Below are 19,537 nucleotides of genomic sequence, written 5' to 3' on the forward strand. Positions count from 1 at the left end.
GGGAAGGGCAGCTATAACCAACACCTCCAATCTCATTGTGATAATCTTACCTCCGGGATCTAGCGATGTCACCGTCTCTGCCGGGAGTCTGCCACATCCTGGCACTTCCGGGATTGCGTACTCCTCTCGCGCACAGAGCGTCCCTAGCAACAGGGAGGTGCGCACGCAGCCGGGGAAGAGAAAGGGGTGGATGCAGCAGAGCAAGCATCCATTCTGTTTACTCAGGAGGCGGAGATTATAGTGTCAGCTGACTTTGCTATCAGCTGACACTCACTCAGGCAGGGACTGCTGCAACATGATTGGACGCTGGAATGTGTAGGCCAGCCTTGGGCGGGCTCGTGAGTATTTAAACTCGTGGCTCTCATTCACTCGCTGCCCGTGATAGCAATCAGTACGCTGGTGCTGGGCATTCTGTCACTCTGTGATATCATTGTGTTATTATATGTGTTAGCCTAGTTGCTCTGATAGATATATATGCAGTGTTTGCGATATATACTGTATCTATTCTTTAGACTAGCTTTGTTATTTTCTTGATTTACTGTGTATGACTTTTGCTACTCCCTGACTACGTCTCTGCCTCAGTCTATTTGTACCTCAGCCATCTGACCACCTGTGTATGACCCTAGCCTGTTAATTGACCTAGCTTCTGCCTCAGCCTATTTGTACCTCAGCCATCTGACCACCTGTGTATGACCCTAGCCTGTTAATTGACCTAGCCTCTGTCTCAGTATTTAGTACCGCAACCATTTGATCTCACATGTATGACCTGAGTTGACGTTTGACTACGATTATCTGTTCTTCATTATATACGCCTGTACCCAAGCGTGATACTCATCTCATTAATTGGACTCCAGCTGGCTAACACCTCACTCAATTAGCTCTTGGAGATGTCATAACCCTCCTGGCGGTCTATTAAAAACCGCCAGGGGGCAGCGCAGCAGTTTTTTTTTTTTTAAATCATGTAGCGAGCCTAGGGCTCACTACATGATAGCCGCTGTGCAGCGGCATCCCCCCACCCGCTTCGATCAGGAAATCCCATTCAAAGAACGGGATTTCCTGGAGGGCTTCCCCCGTCACCATGGCGACGGGCAGGATGACGTCACCGACGTCATCGATGTCGCGACATCAAAGGGAGTCCCGATCCACCCCTCAGCGCTGCCTGGCACTGATTGGCCAGGCAGCGCATGGGGTCTGGGGGGGGGGGGGGGCGGCGCGGCGGGTAGCGGTGAATCGGCACGGAGCGGCGGCGATCGGTGTGCACACGCAGCTAGCAAAGTGCTAGCTGCGTGTAGCAAAAAAAAAAATTATGCAAATCGGACCAGCGGGGCCTGAGAAATCCTCCTGCGCGGGGTTACCGCCAGGAGGGTTAATCTAGGGGTTCACATACCTTTTCCACCTGCACTGTGAATGTTTACATGGTGTGTTCAATAAAAACATGGAAATAATTAATTATTTGTGTGGTATTATTGTAAGCAGACTGTGATTGTCTATTGTTGAGACTTATATGAACATTAGATCACATTTGATGACCAATTTGTGCAGAAATCCATATAATTCGTAAGGGGTTCACATACTTTTTCTTGCTACTGTATATGACAAGCAAAATACTAACAGTATTAATTCAACATACTCCTTGTGTCAGTCCGAGTCTTCCATTGATGCTCCTCATCCCGTACACACTTTGCAGGGCATTAGCCAGAACATAAACTGCTGTGTACATGTAAGAAGACGTTGTGTCCCTCGTTCCATAAAATGTTGATCTAACGTGGAGATCCTCTGTGCAGTTTTTTAAACGAAAGGCAAGCCGGTAAACATAAAGTTTATTTTTGTATAAGTTTGGTGAAAGACAGTGAAACTGCTCACCCGCAAAATCTTCCATGATGGGGTCAGTGGGGCGGGTGAACAGACTGGCATTATTAATGGCATCATCCAGGTGGGGGATGAGTTTTTGGGGCCGCAGAAATAAAAGGCTACAGTTGAGTGATTGAAAGTCGATAGCATCTAAATATTTTACATCTGTCCATGACCCGTGGAGGATGAAGGTATTTTTTTTCTTCAGATCATGTAAGTCTTGCAAAAAAAGAAATGTGTATGCTGAATAGAGGCCACAGAAGATGACAACGTTAGCTGTTGCTTTCTCAATATCCGCTCTTACTTGAACATTGTCCTTTGTAAATTCCTTAAGTTTAAAGGCATACTCAACACAGATCCCGTGGCGGGTCATCATCCGTCCAAATTCCTCTACCGAAATCCCATTGCTGACATCACTTCCTGACACCATTCCAACGAAGTTCCACCCAAAATGTAGCAAACACGTTATGACTGCTCCATAATAGTCCTGGTCGTCATTCATCAAGCGGTATAAGGTCGGGAACAGTTCTCTTTTGCTGAGTAGAGGGTCCGTGACTACATAATTAATCTGTAAATATTGAACACATCTTTGGAAAAGTTTTTTGAGAAAAGTTCTCAAAATTTCCTTTCCTGGCTTTTCGCCTGATTTATAAAGTATCTTGTTCACTATAGAAATTGTATCTGCTGGCACAGGACCCGCTCTAGTTTTTTCGGCATCTCAGACAATGCACCTTGTAAATGCATGCTGCGATCCATACCCGCATCATCATGGATGGCTTCCCCTGATTGGTCCTCCTCTCTGAAAAGCTGAGCCAATTGCACCGGATTGGTCACCGCGTGCTGTTGGGAGAGGGGAAAGCCAGCCAGCCGGTTGCACTTGTACCTGCACTTGTATTCAAAGGTATTGGCCTCGATTCACAAAGCGGTGCTAACCTACTTAGCACGCCTAAAGACTTTGGGAGTGTTAACCAGGGTGCTAAGTAGGTTAGTACCATTTTTTAAAATCTCATTGAGCGCAAAGTCCCATGCGCAAAACTTTGCACATGCACTGCGCGGTGCGCGCGACACGTCGCATTGCGGTGCGATGAAAACGGTGCATGGGGTGCGAACTTAACGTCACATGGTGCATCGCGTGCACTGTTTTTGTCGCACCGCGATGCGACATTTCGCACGCACCGCGCTATGTACATGCTAGGCTGGCTTCAGCATGTAGCATTGTAGTGTGTTGTGTTGGTGGTATAATGGTTAGGATAGCAGCCTACAGAGTGGTAGGCCTGGGTTCTATTCCTGGCCAATGTGAGTTGGCTTTTGACATACTACAAATCCGTAAGCAAGCTCATTTTTCTCTTGGATATATCATAATGGTACATGCTAGGCTGGCTTCAGCATGTAGTGTTGGTGGTGGTATAGTGGTGAAGAGAGCTACCTACCAAGCACTCTGACCTGGGTTCAATTCCTGGCCAAGGTATGTAAGCTGGCTTTTGAAATGCTACAATTCCCTGGAAGAAAAGACTCTTCTCCCTCCGGGGTGAGGGAGGGAGTGATGAATATAAGGAATAACAATACGCTAGGAACAAGCCTACAAGAGCCTAACTAAGTTCTCCCTAGCAAAGTCTGTCATCAGCTGTCCCTTAACTAATTACTGTAGGCAGACGAGTGAGTAAAACGATAGAAGAACCTTGCCTTTTATAAGGGGGGGGGGGGGGCTCCAGGAGTGAGTGTAGTCTGATTGGTGACAATGTGCCTGCTGACTGTGATGTAGAGGTTCAAAGTTGAGCTCAATGGAGCATTATGGGGTGAATTAAACTTCCGCAAAAGTCTGCCTGGAACCGTTCGGTGGCAAACCGTTCGGGCCATCTCTAGTAACTATGCAACCACGGACATCAGATTGAGTACAATGAATGACCCCACCATACTTCACATCACATGTATATGGATAGTGGGATACATAGTCAGTTTTAGACCAGACTCTAAATCCTCAGTAGAGATGGGACAAACGGTTCGCCGGCGAATGGTTCCAGGCGAACTTTGGGGGTTCGCGTTCGCCTGGACCAGGCGAACTTTTGCGGAAGTTCGATTCACCCCATAATGCACTATGAGGGTCATCTTTGACCCTCTGCATCACAGTCAGCAGGCACATTGTAGCCATTCAGGCTACACTAAGCCCTGGAGCCCCACCCCCCTTATTTAAGGCAGCCTCGCTGGCCATGACACTCACTCGTGTGCCTGCTGCAAATAGACAGACTAGGGAGAGCTGCTGCCGATTTTTTCTCCTAGGGAAAGATTAGTTAGGCTCTTGGCTTGCTCCTGGCTGATTGTTATTGCTAAAATAGCACCCTTCAACAGCTCTTTTGAGAGCTAATGTTTTCCTGATGTGTTTTTTTGTGTGTGTGTCTGACACTGACATTATACAGCCCTATCTGTTGCAGCTGGACCTTGGTAATTGTTATTACTGTGCCAGCCAGGCCCTGCCTAACTATCTATATTGGGACACCTACCTATGCCTACCTAACTACTGGGGCACCTACTTACCTATACGGGGACACCTACCTACCTATACTAGGGGACCTACCTATGCCTACTTACCTATAGTGGGTCTCCTACCTATGAATAGCTAACTACTGAGGCACCTACCTATGCCTACCTACCTATACTGGGTCTCCTACCTATGCCTAGCTAACTACTGAGGCACCTACCTATGCCTACCTACCTATACTGAGTCTCCTACCTATGCCTAGCTAACTACTAAGGCACCTAACTATGCCTACCTACCTATACTGGGACTCCTACCTATGCCTACCTACGTACAAGAAGATAATAAGGTCGTTGCTTCATTGTGGACAGACCAAATTTGATCAGCTGGACAGTCACTGTTGTTCTATCATTGAGCTACCACAGCCCGGCGACCATATGGGCTGAAAAGCCGCCATCACCTGCACTCTGGCCATGTTGCGCATCAGTCCAGCACGGCCGTCACTACGCAAACAGCTGTTTGCGGTGCGTTACACAGTGAGTTTGGTGTGTCAGTGTGAAGCAGAACTCTAATTACACTCCCTGATTGATGTATACACATGCAAGATGTTTGAAAGCACTTAAGGCCTGCAATTTAGCATTCAATGTGATTTCTGCCCTTAAAACGCTGCTGGGCGTCACATCCAGATTTTTCCCCGAGACTTTGGGCGTGTATCCCACTCCGCCATGCCCCCCTCCAGGTGTTAGACCCCTTGAAACATCTTTTCCATCACTTTTGTGGCCAGCATAATTTTTCTATTTTTCAAAGTTCGCCTCCCCATTGAAGTCTATTGCGGTTCGCAAACTTTTACGCAAACTGAACCTTCCGCGAAGGTTCGCGAACGGGGTTTGCGAACCTAAAATCGAAGGTTCGGTCTATCTCTAATCCTCAGCCAGTGAGGATACAATTAGTGTTGTGAAGGGATCGGCCTGTGTATGTATCTATCCAGGAAAAGGGTTGATCACTCCATTACGTCAAAAACAACAGGCTAGGTTAAAGTCCTCATTGAGGCCCTTTGGTGCAATTGTGTCCAGTCGAAAAATCCATTGTGATTCAATCTATGTGAGTTTACGGTCGAAATCCCCTCCTCTTTGATCCTTTTTCCAACACTGTATCCCCCAAAAAGCTATATCGAAGCGGCTGCTCGTATGTACCTCGCTCATATGTCTTGCAATTGATGTTTCCCTTTTATGCTTAATGTCACCCCCGTGTTCGAGTACTCGATCTTTCAGTTGTCTTGTGTTTTTTCCAATATCCCACATATTGCACTTGCAGTTTGCTCCATATACTACCCCATTTGTATCACAGTTTATAAAGGATCTAATCTCAAAAGTGCGGCCATTCGTGGGTGCTGTAAATTTCTTAATTCTAGGCATATATCTGCAGACCTTGCACTTCCCACATCGGAATGATCCATTTGGCTTCGATGACAGCCAAGTCTGTACAGGAGTATGTACATGTGAAAATGTGCTATGATCCAACATATCTCTCAAACTTGGAGATCTTCTATATATGATAGCTGGATTTATCGGTAAAACCTATGCCAGATCTTTATGTTTCTGCAAGATCGGCCAGTAGTGTTTAAATATCTCAAAGATAGTATGTGATTGGTCTGTAAAATTACCGACCATTCTTGGCATCTTGGTATCTATTTTCTTAGGCCCTGCATTGATTGTCGTGGGGGTCTTTTGATTCTTCACCAAAGTTTCTAATCTCGGGGGGTGTCTTTTGCTCGCTGGTGTGCTTTATTGATTACATGGTCAGGAAAACCTCTTTGTTTAAACCGCCTCCTAAGTAGATCACATTCATTTGCAAAAGCTGTCTCGGTCAAACAATTTCTTCTGGCACGGAGAGACTGTCCCACAGGGATGCCCGTTTTTAAGGGAGCTAGGATGTGAGCTCTCCCACCTCAGTAGGGAATTCGTGGATGTTGGCTTATGGAAAATCTCCATATTAATCTTGCCATCATCACTTATAGATATGGTAAGGAAGCCTGTGTGGTGAAATATGGTCATATTAGAGTCTTTGTACAGCACAATGCACTTTTAGGAATAATTGTATAATCCCACATAGATTACTGCGGGATATCAAACCAATTAAGTAATTGACCACTCTGCCTCACCTATTAACTTAGTACAATTCCAACAACACATATAGGGAGCTGAGATGTCACATTAAATATATTTATTAATCAATTAAACATATATCAAAACCACATAATTATATCCACATAGTTAAAAACAATTAAAACTCATGACCTATAGAACAACCTACGCAGGATATAGATTCAGGGTAATTTGGTGCACCAATTATACCGGTATATGCATATATGTATATATTTTTCTTCGATTCCTGGGCTTGAACTCACTACTCACCAGCACATCCGACAGGTTTCTGCCACGTCTTGCCGCTATATGGGGATAATCACCCACTAGATCCTTAATAATCAGATCCCTATTTAGCAAGTGCCAATGTTTTGTAAGTATATCCCTAACCTCATTGTAATGAGATCCATAAGTAGTCACTACTCGTGCGCGTCTGAACCTGCCGTCCAGCCGCAAGGATAACGCGGACACCCTGGAACAGCGCTACAACAACGACCAAGTCCCTGCTAACATGACAGGGCACGTGAGTACCAGGCTTGGTTGGCCGACCCGACCCAACGCTATGTGCCTCTGAATAATCAGTCAAAGTAATCCCTGTTAAAGTTACCCTTATCTGCTGAGGTTCTGGTCGTAGTTTAAGGCAAGCAAGGTTTTGTTAGCCGCTGGCTGCATGTAATGGGGGCGTACCTTACAAATGGAACAGAGGCTTGTTTATTAATAAGTTGATAGAAGGTGGATTGAAGATACTGCTTTTCTCTCTTGGATGACGTTCTATAGTACAACTGAACAGGATTAAAGGGGCCTGAAGAAAAATATATACATATATGCATATACCGGTATAATTGGTGCACCAAATTACCCTGAATCTATACCCTGTATAATTGTATAATCCACCCATCGTTCTGTGTGTATTTGTGGTGGCAGACATGGGCGTCCGAAGAAAGATTTCCAGGGGGTGGGGGGGATTAAAAAGGCAGGGAAGAAGTGGTGCGGCCTACTGGTGAAGCTGTGCGGCCGCTTAGCGTGCCGAAAAATATGAGTAACTGAGTAATTGTGTGTTAGGGTTAGAAAAGTGGACGCAGCCAACAGCAGCCAAATACATAATCGGGCAACGCCGGGTCATCAGTGGGTGGAGACAAATTCAAATTTTACTGGGAAAATATAAACTGCAGCCATTCTTACACCGTTAATGGTATGGTTCTCAAACTTTGCACAGTTGGTCACTGGGTGACAGGGATTAATATTCATAAATGTGGGTGGAGCCTACAAAAGCCAATCAAAATTAACCTATTGATTTTCAAGGGGAATATGTAATTGCTGCCATTCTTGCACTGTTAATGGCACAAGCCTCAAACCTGGTACAGTTGGTCACTGGGTGACTGGGGTTCAAATTCAGAAAAGGCGGTGGAGCCACAAACAGACAATCAGATTTGTTTCATTTCAATGCAAGTTATTGCTGCCAAAAACCGCAAAGCTCACAAACTAGGTAATTGAGTAATTGTGTGTAAGGCCTCGTTCAGACTATACGCGCTGCCGTGCGCATTTTGGCAGCGCGTATAATGTGTGACACGCAAGAACGGTAGAAGGGCATAGACAGCCCTTCTACCGTTCCCATCATATGCGCTGCGTGGCAGCGCGATTGTGCTATCGCGTACTTCACGCATTTTTGTGAATCGCAGCGCAGATCCCAATCATTATAATGAATGGGATCTGCAGCGTAGCGCATTGGAGCGCAGATGGCGTGCGATCGGACGCGTTGCATTCCGATCGCACAGCCATCTGCACTAATTGATGTGAACGAGGCCTTAGGGTTAGAAAAAGTGGGCGGGGCCCACATCAGCCAAACACATACCCGGGCAACGCCGGGCCATCAGCTAGTATTATTATAAACTGATAACTTGTTTACGGTTACAGGGTGCCCAGCAAGATCATGTTGAACCAGAACTTACTGGAGTGTGTAAGGGGCTACAAAGGGTAAAAAAAACACACTTACTTTAAAATGTTACGCAAAACAAAAGTTTGCCTTCTTAACCACTTGAGGACAACAGTCTTTCTACCCCTTAAGGACCAGAGCCTTTCTCTCCATTCAGACCACTGCAGCTTTCACAGTTTATTGCTCGGTCATACAACCTACCACCTAAATGAATTTTACCTCCTTTTCTTGGCACTAATACAGCTTTCTTTTGGTGCTGTTTGATTGCTGCTGCGAGTTTTAGTTTTTATTATATTCATCAAAAAAGACATGAATTTTGTCAAAAAAATGACTTTTTTTACTTTCTGTGCTGACATTTTTCAAATAAAGTAAAATTTCCTATACATTTGAGCGCAAAAGTTATTCTGCTACATGTCTTTGATAAAAAAAATCCATTCAGTGTATATTTATTGGTTCGGGTAAAAGTTATAGCGTTTACAAACTATGGTGCCAAAAGTGAATTTTCCCATTTTGAAGCATCTCTGACTTTTCTGAGCACCTGTCATGTTTCATGGGGTGCTAAAATTCCAGGATAGTATAAATACCCTCCAAATGACCCCATTTTGGAAAGAAGACACCCCAAAGTATTCACTGAGAGGCATGGTGAGTTCATAGAAGATTTTATTTTTTGTCACAAGTTAGCGGAAAATGACACTTTGTGACAAAAAAAAAAAGTTTCCATTTCTTCTAAGCTGCGACAAAAAGAAAATGAAATCTGCCACAGACTCACTATGCTCCTCTCTGAATACCTTGAAGTGTCTACTTTCCAAAATGGAGTCATTTGTGGGGTGTGTCTACTGTCCTGGCATTTTGGGGGGTGCTAAATTGTAAGTACCCCTGTAAAGCCTAAAGGTGCTCATTGGACTTTGGGCCCCTTAGCGCAGTTAGGCTGCAAAAAAGTGCCACACATGTGGTATTGCCGTACTCAGGAGAAGTAGTATAATGTGTTTTGGGGTGTATTTTTACACATACCCATGCTGGGTGGGAGAAATATCTCTGTAAATGACAATTTTTTGATTTTTTTTTTCCACACAATTGTCCATTTACAGAGATATTTCTCCCACTCAGCGTGGGTATGTGTAAAAATACACCCCAATACACATTATACTACTTCTCCTTAGTACGGCTATACCACATGTGTGGCACTTTTTTGCAGCCTAACTGCGCTAAGGGGCCCAAAGTCCAATGAAAACCTTTAGGATTTCACAGGTTATTTTGCGACATTTGGTTTCAAGACTACTACTCACAGTTTAGGGCCCCTAAAATGCCAGGGCAGTATAGGAACCCCACAAATGACCCCATTTTAGAAATAAGACACCCCAAGGTATTCCGTTAGGAGTATGGTGAGTTCATAGAAGATTTTATTTTTTGTCACAAGTAAGCGGAAATTGATTTTAATTTTTTTTTTTCACAAAGTGTCATTTTCCGCTATCTTCTATGAACTCACCATACTCCTAACGGAATACCTTGGGGTGTCTTATTTCTAAAATGGGGTCATTTGTGGGGTTCTTATACTGCCCTGGCATTTTAGGGGCCCTAAACCGTGAGGAGTAGTCTTGAAACCAAATGTCGCAAAATGACCTGTGAAATCCTAAAGGTACTCATTGGACTTTGGGCTCCTTAGCGCAGTTAGGCTGCAAAAAAGTGCCACACATGTGGTACCGCTGTACTCAGGAGAAGTAGTATAATGTGTTTTGTGGTGTATTTTTACACATACCCATGCTGGGTGGGAGAAATATCTCTGTAAATGACAATTTTTTGGGGTTTTTTTTACACACAATTGTCCATTTACAGAGAGATTTCTCTCACCCAGCATGGGTATGTGTAAAAATACACCCCAAAACACATTATACTACTTCTCCTGAGTACGGCGATATGACATGTGTGACACTTTTTTGCAGCCTAGGTGCGCTAAGGGGCCCAACGTCCTATTCACAGGTCATTTTGAGGCATTTGTTTTCTAGACTACTCCTCACGGTTTATGGCCCCTAAAATGCCAGGGCAGTATAGGAACCCCACAAGTGACCCCATTTTAGAAAGAAGACACCCCAAGGTATTCCGTTAGGAGTATGGTGAGTTTATAGAAGATTTTATTTTTTGTCACAAGTTAGTGAAATATGACACTTTATGAAAAAACAATAAAAATCAATTTCCGCTAACTTGTGACAAAAAATAAAATCTTCTATGAACTCGTCATACACCTAACAGAATACCTTGGGGTGTCTTTTTTCTAAAAAGGGGTCACTTGTGGGGTTCCTATACTGCCCTGGCATTTTACGGGCCCAAAACCGTGAGTAGTCTGGAAACCAAATGTCTCAAAATGAATGTTAAGGGGTATAGGCATCTGCAAATTTTGATGACAGGTGGTCTATGAGGGGGCGAATTTTGTGGAACCGGTCATAAGCAGGGTGGCCTTTTAGATGACAGGTTGTATTGGGCCTGATCTGATGGATAGGAGTGCTAGGGGGGTGATAGGAGGTGATTGATGGGTGTCTCAGGGGGTGGTTAGAGGGGAAAATAGATGCAATCAATGCACTGGGGAGGTGATCGGAAGGTGGTCTGAGGGGGATCTGAGGGTTTGGCCGAGTGATCAGGAGCCCACACGGGGCAAATTAGGGCCTGATCTGATGGGTAGGTGTGCTAGGGGGTGACAGGAGGTGATTGATGGGTGTCTCAAGGTGTGATTAGAGGGGGGAATAGATGCAAGCAATGCACTGGCAAGGTGATCAGGGCTGGGGTCTGAGGGCGTTCTGAGGGTGTGGGCGGGTGATTGGGTGCCCTAGGGGCAGATAGGGGTCTAATCTGATGGGTAACAGTGACAGGTGGTGACAGGGGGTGATTGATGGGTAATTAGTGGGTGTTTAGAGGAGAGAACAGATGTAAACAATGCACTTGGGAGGTGATCTGACGTCGGGTCTTCAGGCGATCTGATGGTGTGGGTGGGTGATCAGATTGCCCGCAAGGGGCAGGTTAGGGGCTGATTGATGGGTGGCAGTGACAGGGGGTGATTGATGGGTGGCAGTGACAGGGGGTGATTGATGGGTGATTGACAGGTGATCAGTGGGCTATTACAGGGATGAACAGATGTAAATAATGCACTGGCGAATTGATAAGGGGGGGTCTGAGGGCAATCTGAGTGTGTGGGCGGGTGATTGGGTGCCCGCAAGGGGCAGATTAGGGTCTAATCTGATGGGTAACAGTGACAGGTGGTGATAGGGGGTGATTGATGGGTAATTAGTGGGTGTTTAGAGGAGAGAACAGATGTAAACACTGCACTTGGGAGGTGATCTGACGTCAGGTCTGCAGGCGATCTAATGGTGTGGGTGGGTGATCAGATTGCCCGCAAGGGGCAGGTTAGGGGCTGATTGATGGGTGGCAGTGACAGGGGGTGATTGATGGGTGGCAGTGACAGGTGATCAGTGGGTTATTACAGGGAAGAACAGGCTTAAGGTGGTCGGCAAGTGGTTAAAACAGAAGGAATTTGCAATAATTCAGATTGGAGTGAGCATATGATGTCTCCCACAATGCTCACAATCACTGCTGAATATGCAAATTATCCCTTGCTGTCCCTGTAAGCTAGTAACACCCCCAGAACCAATGGAATGCAATGATGTGTCAGCTTGTTAATTGTACAGAGCCACATTAATCCAACATGCATACAGATGTCACCAGGAGCGTATTGCGCAGGTACAGACCATACTGGGCCTGCTCAGTACGCTCCTGGTGACATCAGCTGGGGCGAGGACATGGCAACACAAGAGCATTGGTTTTCAGACTTTAACCACTTCGCCATATCTGGACGCACATATCCGTCCAGATAGGCAGTGGTGCTGCAGCCATGTGGTGCGCGCAATCGGGCGCGCTCCTGCTGCCTCCCGCTGCCCCCCCGATCAGTGAATGGGAATATAATTCCCTTTCACCGATCTAAGTCCCCGGCAGAAATACCGACGCTTTCTCATCAGAGAGCGTGGTATTTCTGCCCCCAGGAAACTTCTTCTCTTCATTTTAGTTCCTAGATGCGACATCGTTCGCATCCAGGAATTTTTTGAATGTGGCCATCTTGTGGCCAAATAGTAAACTGCACCCACATCCTTTTATTAAATAAAAAAATACATTATACTACATCTAAAATTAGCAGTTTCCCTCACAAACTAAAATTACCCAAATACATTTAAAAAAAAAAAAAAAACATAAATAGTTACCTAAGGGTCTGAACTTTTTAAATATACATGTCAAGAGAGTATCTTATTAAATTTTTTAAAATTATAAGCTTGTAAATAGTGATGGACGCAAATTGAAAAAATGCACCTTTATTTCTAAATAAAATATCGGTGCCATAAATTGTGATAGGGACGTAATTTAAACGGTGTAATAAGCGGGACAAATGGGCACATAAAATGCATGGGTTTTAATTACTGTAGCATGTATTAATTTTAAACTATAATGGCCAAATCTGAGAAATAATGATATTTTTCCATTTCTATCTTAACCACTTGCCGACCGCCCACAGCCCATGGGTGGCGGCAAAGTGGACGCCTAAAGGACCGCAATACGCCTTCAGGCGGCGCGTCCTTTAGGCATGCCGGGGGAGCGATCGCGTCATTGATGACGCGCGCTTCCCCCGGCAACTGGCTCCGCCCACCCGCCGTAACATCCCGCCGGCCATACGGAAGCGCCGGCGGGGTGTTAACCCCGCGATCGCCGCTACAAAGTGTATAATACACTTTGTAATGTATACAAAGTGTATTATACAGGCTGCCTCCTGCCCTGGTGATCCCAGTGTCCGAGGGACCACCAGGGCAGGCTGCAGCCACCCTAGTCTGCACCCAAACACACTGATCTGCCCCCCCCCCGCCCACTGATCGCCCACAGCACCCCTCAGACCCCCCCCTGCCCACCCCCCAGACCCCTGTTTGCACCCAATCACCCCCCTAATAACCCATCAATCACTCCCTGTCACTATCTGTCAACGCTATTTTTTTTTTATCCCCCCCCCTGCCCCCTGCCCCCTCCTGATCACCCCCCCCACCCCTCAGATTCTCCCCAGACCCCCCCCCCCAGACCCCCCCCCCCTGTGTACTGTATGCATCTATCTTCCCTGATAACCTGTCAATCACCCGTCAATCACCCATCAATCACCCATCAATCACCCATCAATCACCCCCTGTCACTGCCACCCAACAATCAGCCCCTAACCTGCCCCTTGCGGGCAATCTGATCACCCACCCACACCAATAGATCGCCCGCAGATCCGACATCAGATCACCTCCCAAATCCATTGTTTACATCTATTCTCTCCTCTAAACACCCACTAATTACCCATCAATCACCCATCAATCACCCTCTATCACCACCTGTCACTTTTACCTATCAGATCAGACCCTAATCTGCCCCTTGCGGGCACCCAATCACCCGCCAACACGCTCAGATTGCCCTCTGACCCCCCCTTATCAATTCGCCAGTGCATTAATTACATCTGTTCTTCCCTGTAATAACCCACTGATCACCTGTCAATCACCTGCCAATCACCTATCACCCATCAATCACCCCCTGTCACCCCCTGTCACTGCCACCCATCAATCAGCCCCTAACCTGCCCCTTGCGGGCAATCTGATCACCCACCCACACCATTAGATCGCCCGCAAACCCGCCGTCAGATTACCTCCCAAATGTATTGTTTACATCTGTTATCTTCTCTAAACACCCACTAATTACCCATCAATCACCCATCAATCACCCCCTATCACCACCTGTCACTGTTACCTATCAGATCAGACCCTAAGCTGCCCCTTGCGGGCACCCAATCACCCGCCCACACGCTCAGATTGCCCTCAGACCCCCCCCCCCTTATCAATTCACCAGTGCATTAATTACATCTGTCCTTCCCTGTAATAACCCACTGATCACCTGTCAATAACCTGCCAATCACCTATCACCCATCAATCACCCCCTGTCACTGCCACCCAACAATCAGCCCCTAACCCGCCCTTGCGGGCAAACTGATCACCCACCCACACCAATAGATCGCCCGCAGATCCGACATCAGATCACCACCCAAGCGCAGTGTTTCCATCTATTCTCTCCTCTAAACACCCACTAATTACCCATCAATCACCCCCTATCACCACCTGTCACTGTTACCCATCAGATCAGACCCTAATCTGCCCCTTGCGGGCACCCAATCACCCGCCTACACGCTCAGATTGCCCTCAGACCCCCCCTTATCAATTCGCCAGGGCATTATTTACATCTGTCCTTCCCTGTAATAACCCACTGATCACCTGTCAATCACCTGTCAATCACCCCCTGTCACTGCCACCCATCAATCACCCCTGTCACTGCCACCCATCAATCAGCCCCTAACCTGCCCCTTGCGGGCAAACTGATCACCCACCCACACCAATAGATCGCCCGCAGATCCGACATCAGATCACCACCCAAGCGCAGTGTTTCCATCTATTCTCTCCTCTAAACACCCACTAATTACCCATCAATCACCCCCTATCACCACCTGTCACTGTTATTCATCAGATCAGACCCTAATCTGCCCCTTGCGGGCACCCAATCACCCGCCTACACGCTCAGATTGCCCTCAGACCCCCCCTTATCAATTCGCCAGGGCATTATTTACATCTGTCCTTCCCTGTAATAACCCACTGATCACCTGTCAATCACCTATCAATCACCCATCAATCACCCCCTGTCACTGCCACCCATCAATCACCCGCTGTCACTGCCACCCATCAATCAGCCCCTAACCTGCCCCTTGCGGGCAATCTGATCACCCACCCACACCAATAGATCGCCCGCAGATCCGACGTCCGATCACCTCCCAAGTGCAGTGTTCACATCTGTTCTCTACCCTAAACACCCACTAATTACCCATCAATCACCCCCTGTCACTGCTACCTATCAGATTAGACCCCTATCTGCCCCTAGGGCACTCAATCACCCGCCCACACCCTCAGAATGCCCTCAGACCCCAGCCCTGATCACCTCGCCAGTGCATTGCTTGCATCTATTCCCCCCTCTAATCACACCTTGAGACACCCATCAATCACCTCCTGTCACCCCCTAGCACACCTACCCATCAGATCTGGCCCTAATTTGCCCCGTGTGGGCTCCTGATCACTCGGCCAAACCCTCAGATCCCCCTCAGACCCCCTTCCGATCACCTCCCCAGTGCATTGATTGCATCTATTTTCCCCTCTAACCACCCCCTGAGACACCCATCAATCACCTCCTGTCACCCCCCTAGCACTCCTATCCATCAGATCAGGCCCAATACAACCTGTCATCTAAAAGGCCACCCTGCTTATGACCGGTTCCACAAAATTCGCCCCCTCATAGACCACCTGTCATCAAAATTTGCAGATGCTTATACCCCTGAACAGTGATTTTGAGACATTTGGTTTCCAGACTACTCACGGTTTTGGGCCCGTAAAATGCCAGGGCGGTATAGGAACCCCACAAGTGACCCCATTTTAGAAAAAAAGACACCCCAAGGTATTCTGTTAGGTGTATGACGAGTTCATAGAAGATTTTATTTTTTGTCAAAAGTTAGCGGAAATTGATTTTTATTGGGTTTTTTTCACAAAGTGTCATTTTTCACTAACTTGTGACAAAAAATAAAATCTTCTATGAACTCGCCATACACCTAACGGAATACCTTGGGGTGTTTTCTTTCTAAAATGGGGTCACTTGTGGGGTTCCTATACTGCCCTGGCATTTTAGGGGCCCTAAACCGCGAGGAGTAGTCTAGAAAACAAATGCCTCAAAATGACCCGTGAATAGGACGTTGGGCCCCTTAGCGCACCTAGGCTGCAAAAAAGTGTCACACATGTGGTACCGCCGTACTCAGGAAAAGTAGTATAATGTGTTTTGGGGTGTATTTTTACACATACCCATGCTGGGTGGGAGAAATTTCTATGTAAATGGTCAATTGTGTGTAAAACAAATCAAACAATTGTCATTTACAGAGATATTTCTCCCACTTAGCATGGGTATGTGTAAAAATACACCCCAAAACACATTATACTACTTCTCCTGAGTACGGCGGTACCACATGTGTGGCACTTTTTTACACCCTAAGTACGCTAAGGGGCCCAAAGTCCAATGAGTACCTTTAGGATTTCACAGGTCATTTTGCGACATTTGGTTTCAAGACTACTCCTCACGGTTTAGGGCCCCTAAAATGCCAGGGCAGTATAGTAACCCCACAAATGACCCCATTCTAGAAAGAAGACACCCAAAGGTATTCCGTTAGGAGTATGGTGAGTTCATAGAAGATTTTATTTTTTGTCAAAAGTTAGCGGAAAATTGATTTTTATTGTTTTTTTCACAAAGTGTCATTTTCCACTAACTTTTGACAAAAAATAAAATCTTCTATGAACTCACCATACTCCTAACGGAATACCTTGGGGTGTCTTCTTTCTAAAATGGGGTCATTTGTGGGGTTCCTATACTGAACTGGCATTTTAGGGGCCCTAAACCGTGAGGAGTAGTCTGGAAATCAAATTTCGCAAAATGACCTGTGAAATCCTAAAGGTACTCATTGGACTTTGGGCCCTTTAGCGCAGTTAGGGTGCAAAAAAGTGCCACACATGTGGTATTGCCATACTCGGGAGAAGTAGTACAATGTGTTTTGGGGTGTATTTTTACACATACCCATGCTGGGTGGGAGAAATACCTCTGTAAATGACAATCTTTTGATTTTTTTACACACAATTGTCCATTTACAGAGTTATTTCTCCCACCCAGCATGGGTATGTGTAAAAATACACCCCAAAACACATTGTACTACTTCTCCCGAGTACGGCGATACCACATGTGTGGCACTTTTTTGCACCCTAACTGCGCTAAAGGGCCCAAAGTCCAATGAGTACCTTTAGGATTTCACAGGTCATTTTGCGGAATTTGATTTCCAGACTACTCCTCACGGTTTAGGGCCCCTAAAATGCCAGGGCAGTATAGGAACCCCACAAATGACCCCATTTTAGAAAGAAGACACTCCAAGGTATTCCATTAGTAGTATGGTGAGTTTATAGAAGATTTTATTTTTTGTCACAAGTTAGTGGAAAATGACACTTTGTGAAAAAAACAATAAAAATCAATTTTCCGCTAACTTTTGACAAAAAATAAAATCTTCTATGAACTCACCATACTCCTAACGGAATACCTTGGGGTGTCTTCTTTCTAAAATGGGGTCATTTGTGGGGTTCCTATACTGCCCTGGCATTTTAGGGGCCCTAAACCGTGAGGAGTAGTCTGGAAATCAAATTCCGCAAAATGACTTGTGAAATCCTAAAGGTACTCATTGGACTTTGGGCCCTTTAGCGCAGTTAGGGTGCAAAAAAGTGCCACACATGTGGTATCGCCGTACTCGGGAGAAGTAGTACAATGTGTTTTGGGGTGTATTTTTACACATACCCATGCTGGGTGGGAGAAATAACTCTGTAAATGGACAATTGTGTGTAAAAAAAATGAAAAAATTGTCATTTACAGAGATATTTCTCCCACCCAGCATGGGTATGTGTAAAAATACACCCCAAAACACATTCTACTACTTCTCTTGAGTACGGCAATACCACATGTGTGGCACTTTTTTGCAGCCTAACTGCGCTAAGGGGCCCAAAGTCCAATGAGCACCTTTAGGCTTTACAGGGGTGCTTACAAATTAGCACCCCCCAAAATGCGAGGACAGTAAACACACCCCACAAATGACCCCATTTTGGAAAGTAGACACTTCAAGGTATTCAGAGAGGGGCATGGTGAGTCCGTGGCAGATTTCATTTTTTTTTGTCGCAAGTTAGAAGAAATGGATTCTTTTTTTTTTTCTTTTTTTTTGTCACAAAGTGTCATTTTCCGCTTACTTGTGACAAAGAATAATATCTTCTATGAACTCACTATGCCTCTCAGTGAATACTTTGGGATGTCTTCTTTCCAAAATGGGGTCATTTGGGGGGTATTTATACTATCCTGGAATTCTAGCCCCTCATGAAACATGACAGGGGGTCAGAAAAGTCATAGATGCTTGAAAATGGCAAAATTCACTTTTTGCACCATAGTTTGTAAACGCTATAACTTTTACCCAAACCAATAAATATACACTGAATGGTTTTTTTTTTTATCAAAAACATGTTTGTCCACATTTTTCGCGCTGCATGTATACAGAAATTTTACTTTATTTGAAAATTGTCAGCACAGAAAGTTAAAAAAATCATTTTTTTGCCAAAATTCATGTCTTTTTTGATGAATATAATAAAAAGTAAAAATCGCAGGAGCAATCAAATAGCACCAAAAGAAAGCTTTATTAGTGACAAGAAAAGGAGCCAAAATTCATTTAGGTGGTAGGTTGTATGAGCGAGCAATAAACCGTGAAAGCTGCAGTGGTCTGAATGGAAAAAAAGTGGCCGGTCCTTAAGGGGTAGAAAGACTGTGGTCCTCAAGTGGTTAATCTTCCTGTTAAAATGCATTTACAGTAAAGTGGCTCTTAGCAAAATGTACCACCCAAAGAAAGCCTAATTAGTGGCAGAAAAAACGAGATATAGATCAATTAATTTTGATAAGTAGCGATAAAGTTATTAGCGAATGAATGGGAGGTGAACATTGCTCGGATGCATAAGATTTTTGAAGCTGTAGGCTGAAGTGGTTAAAGTCTGAAATTCCAGAAGTGTACCAGAGGCGGGGCCGGAGCATCGGTGAGTGGCTGCGTGGGCACAGGATGTCTGCGGGGGATCATTAGAACTAAGCCCCGGGTAAGTTCAACTCATTTTCCCCCAACCCCCCTACAGTATTCCTTTAAGCCATTTGTTATTCATCCACTACTAAAGCTAGGCTAAACGTGTGTTTATTTTTGGAATGGGGTCTGTCACATCTGCTTTAACCACTTCACCACTGAGGGTTTTTTTTCCCTTATGGACCATAGCAATTTTCACACATCAGTACTGCTCCTTTTATTCATTTGCCAATAACTTTATCACTACATATCACAACTAAATTATGTATATCTTTTTTTTTTTCTTTTTCGCCACCAATTAGCTTTCTTTGAGTGGTACATTTTGCTAAGAATTATTTTATTCTAAATGCACTTTAATG

At 45.3% G+C, this 19,537-nt stretch overlaps 1 protein-coding gene across 1 annotated transcript in view; it reads right to left on the reverse strand.

Moving 5' to 3' along the window:
- LOC137550970 (vomeronasal type-2 receptor 26-like) overlaps nt 1-19,537 on the reverse strand; it is a 76,193-nt gene that overhangs the window by 51,668 nt on the left and 4,988 nt on the right. The window contains exon 3 of the mRNA XM_068271344.1: nt 1,864-2,419. Within this exon, the coding sequence (XP_068127445.1) occupies nt 1,864-2,419 (556 nt within the window). The remainder of the gene's footprint in view (nt 1-1,863; nt 2,420-19,537) is intronic.

The sequence above is a fragment of the Hyperolius riggenbachi genome, chromosome 1, assembly GCF_040937935.1.
Source record: "Hyperolius riggenbachi isolate aHypRig1 chromosome 1, aHypRig1.pri, whole genome shotgun sequence".
Taxonomy (NCBI): Eukaryota; Metazoa; Chordata; class Amphibia; order Anura; family Hyperoliidae; genus Hyperolius; species Hyperolius riggenbachi.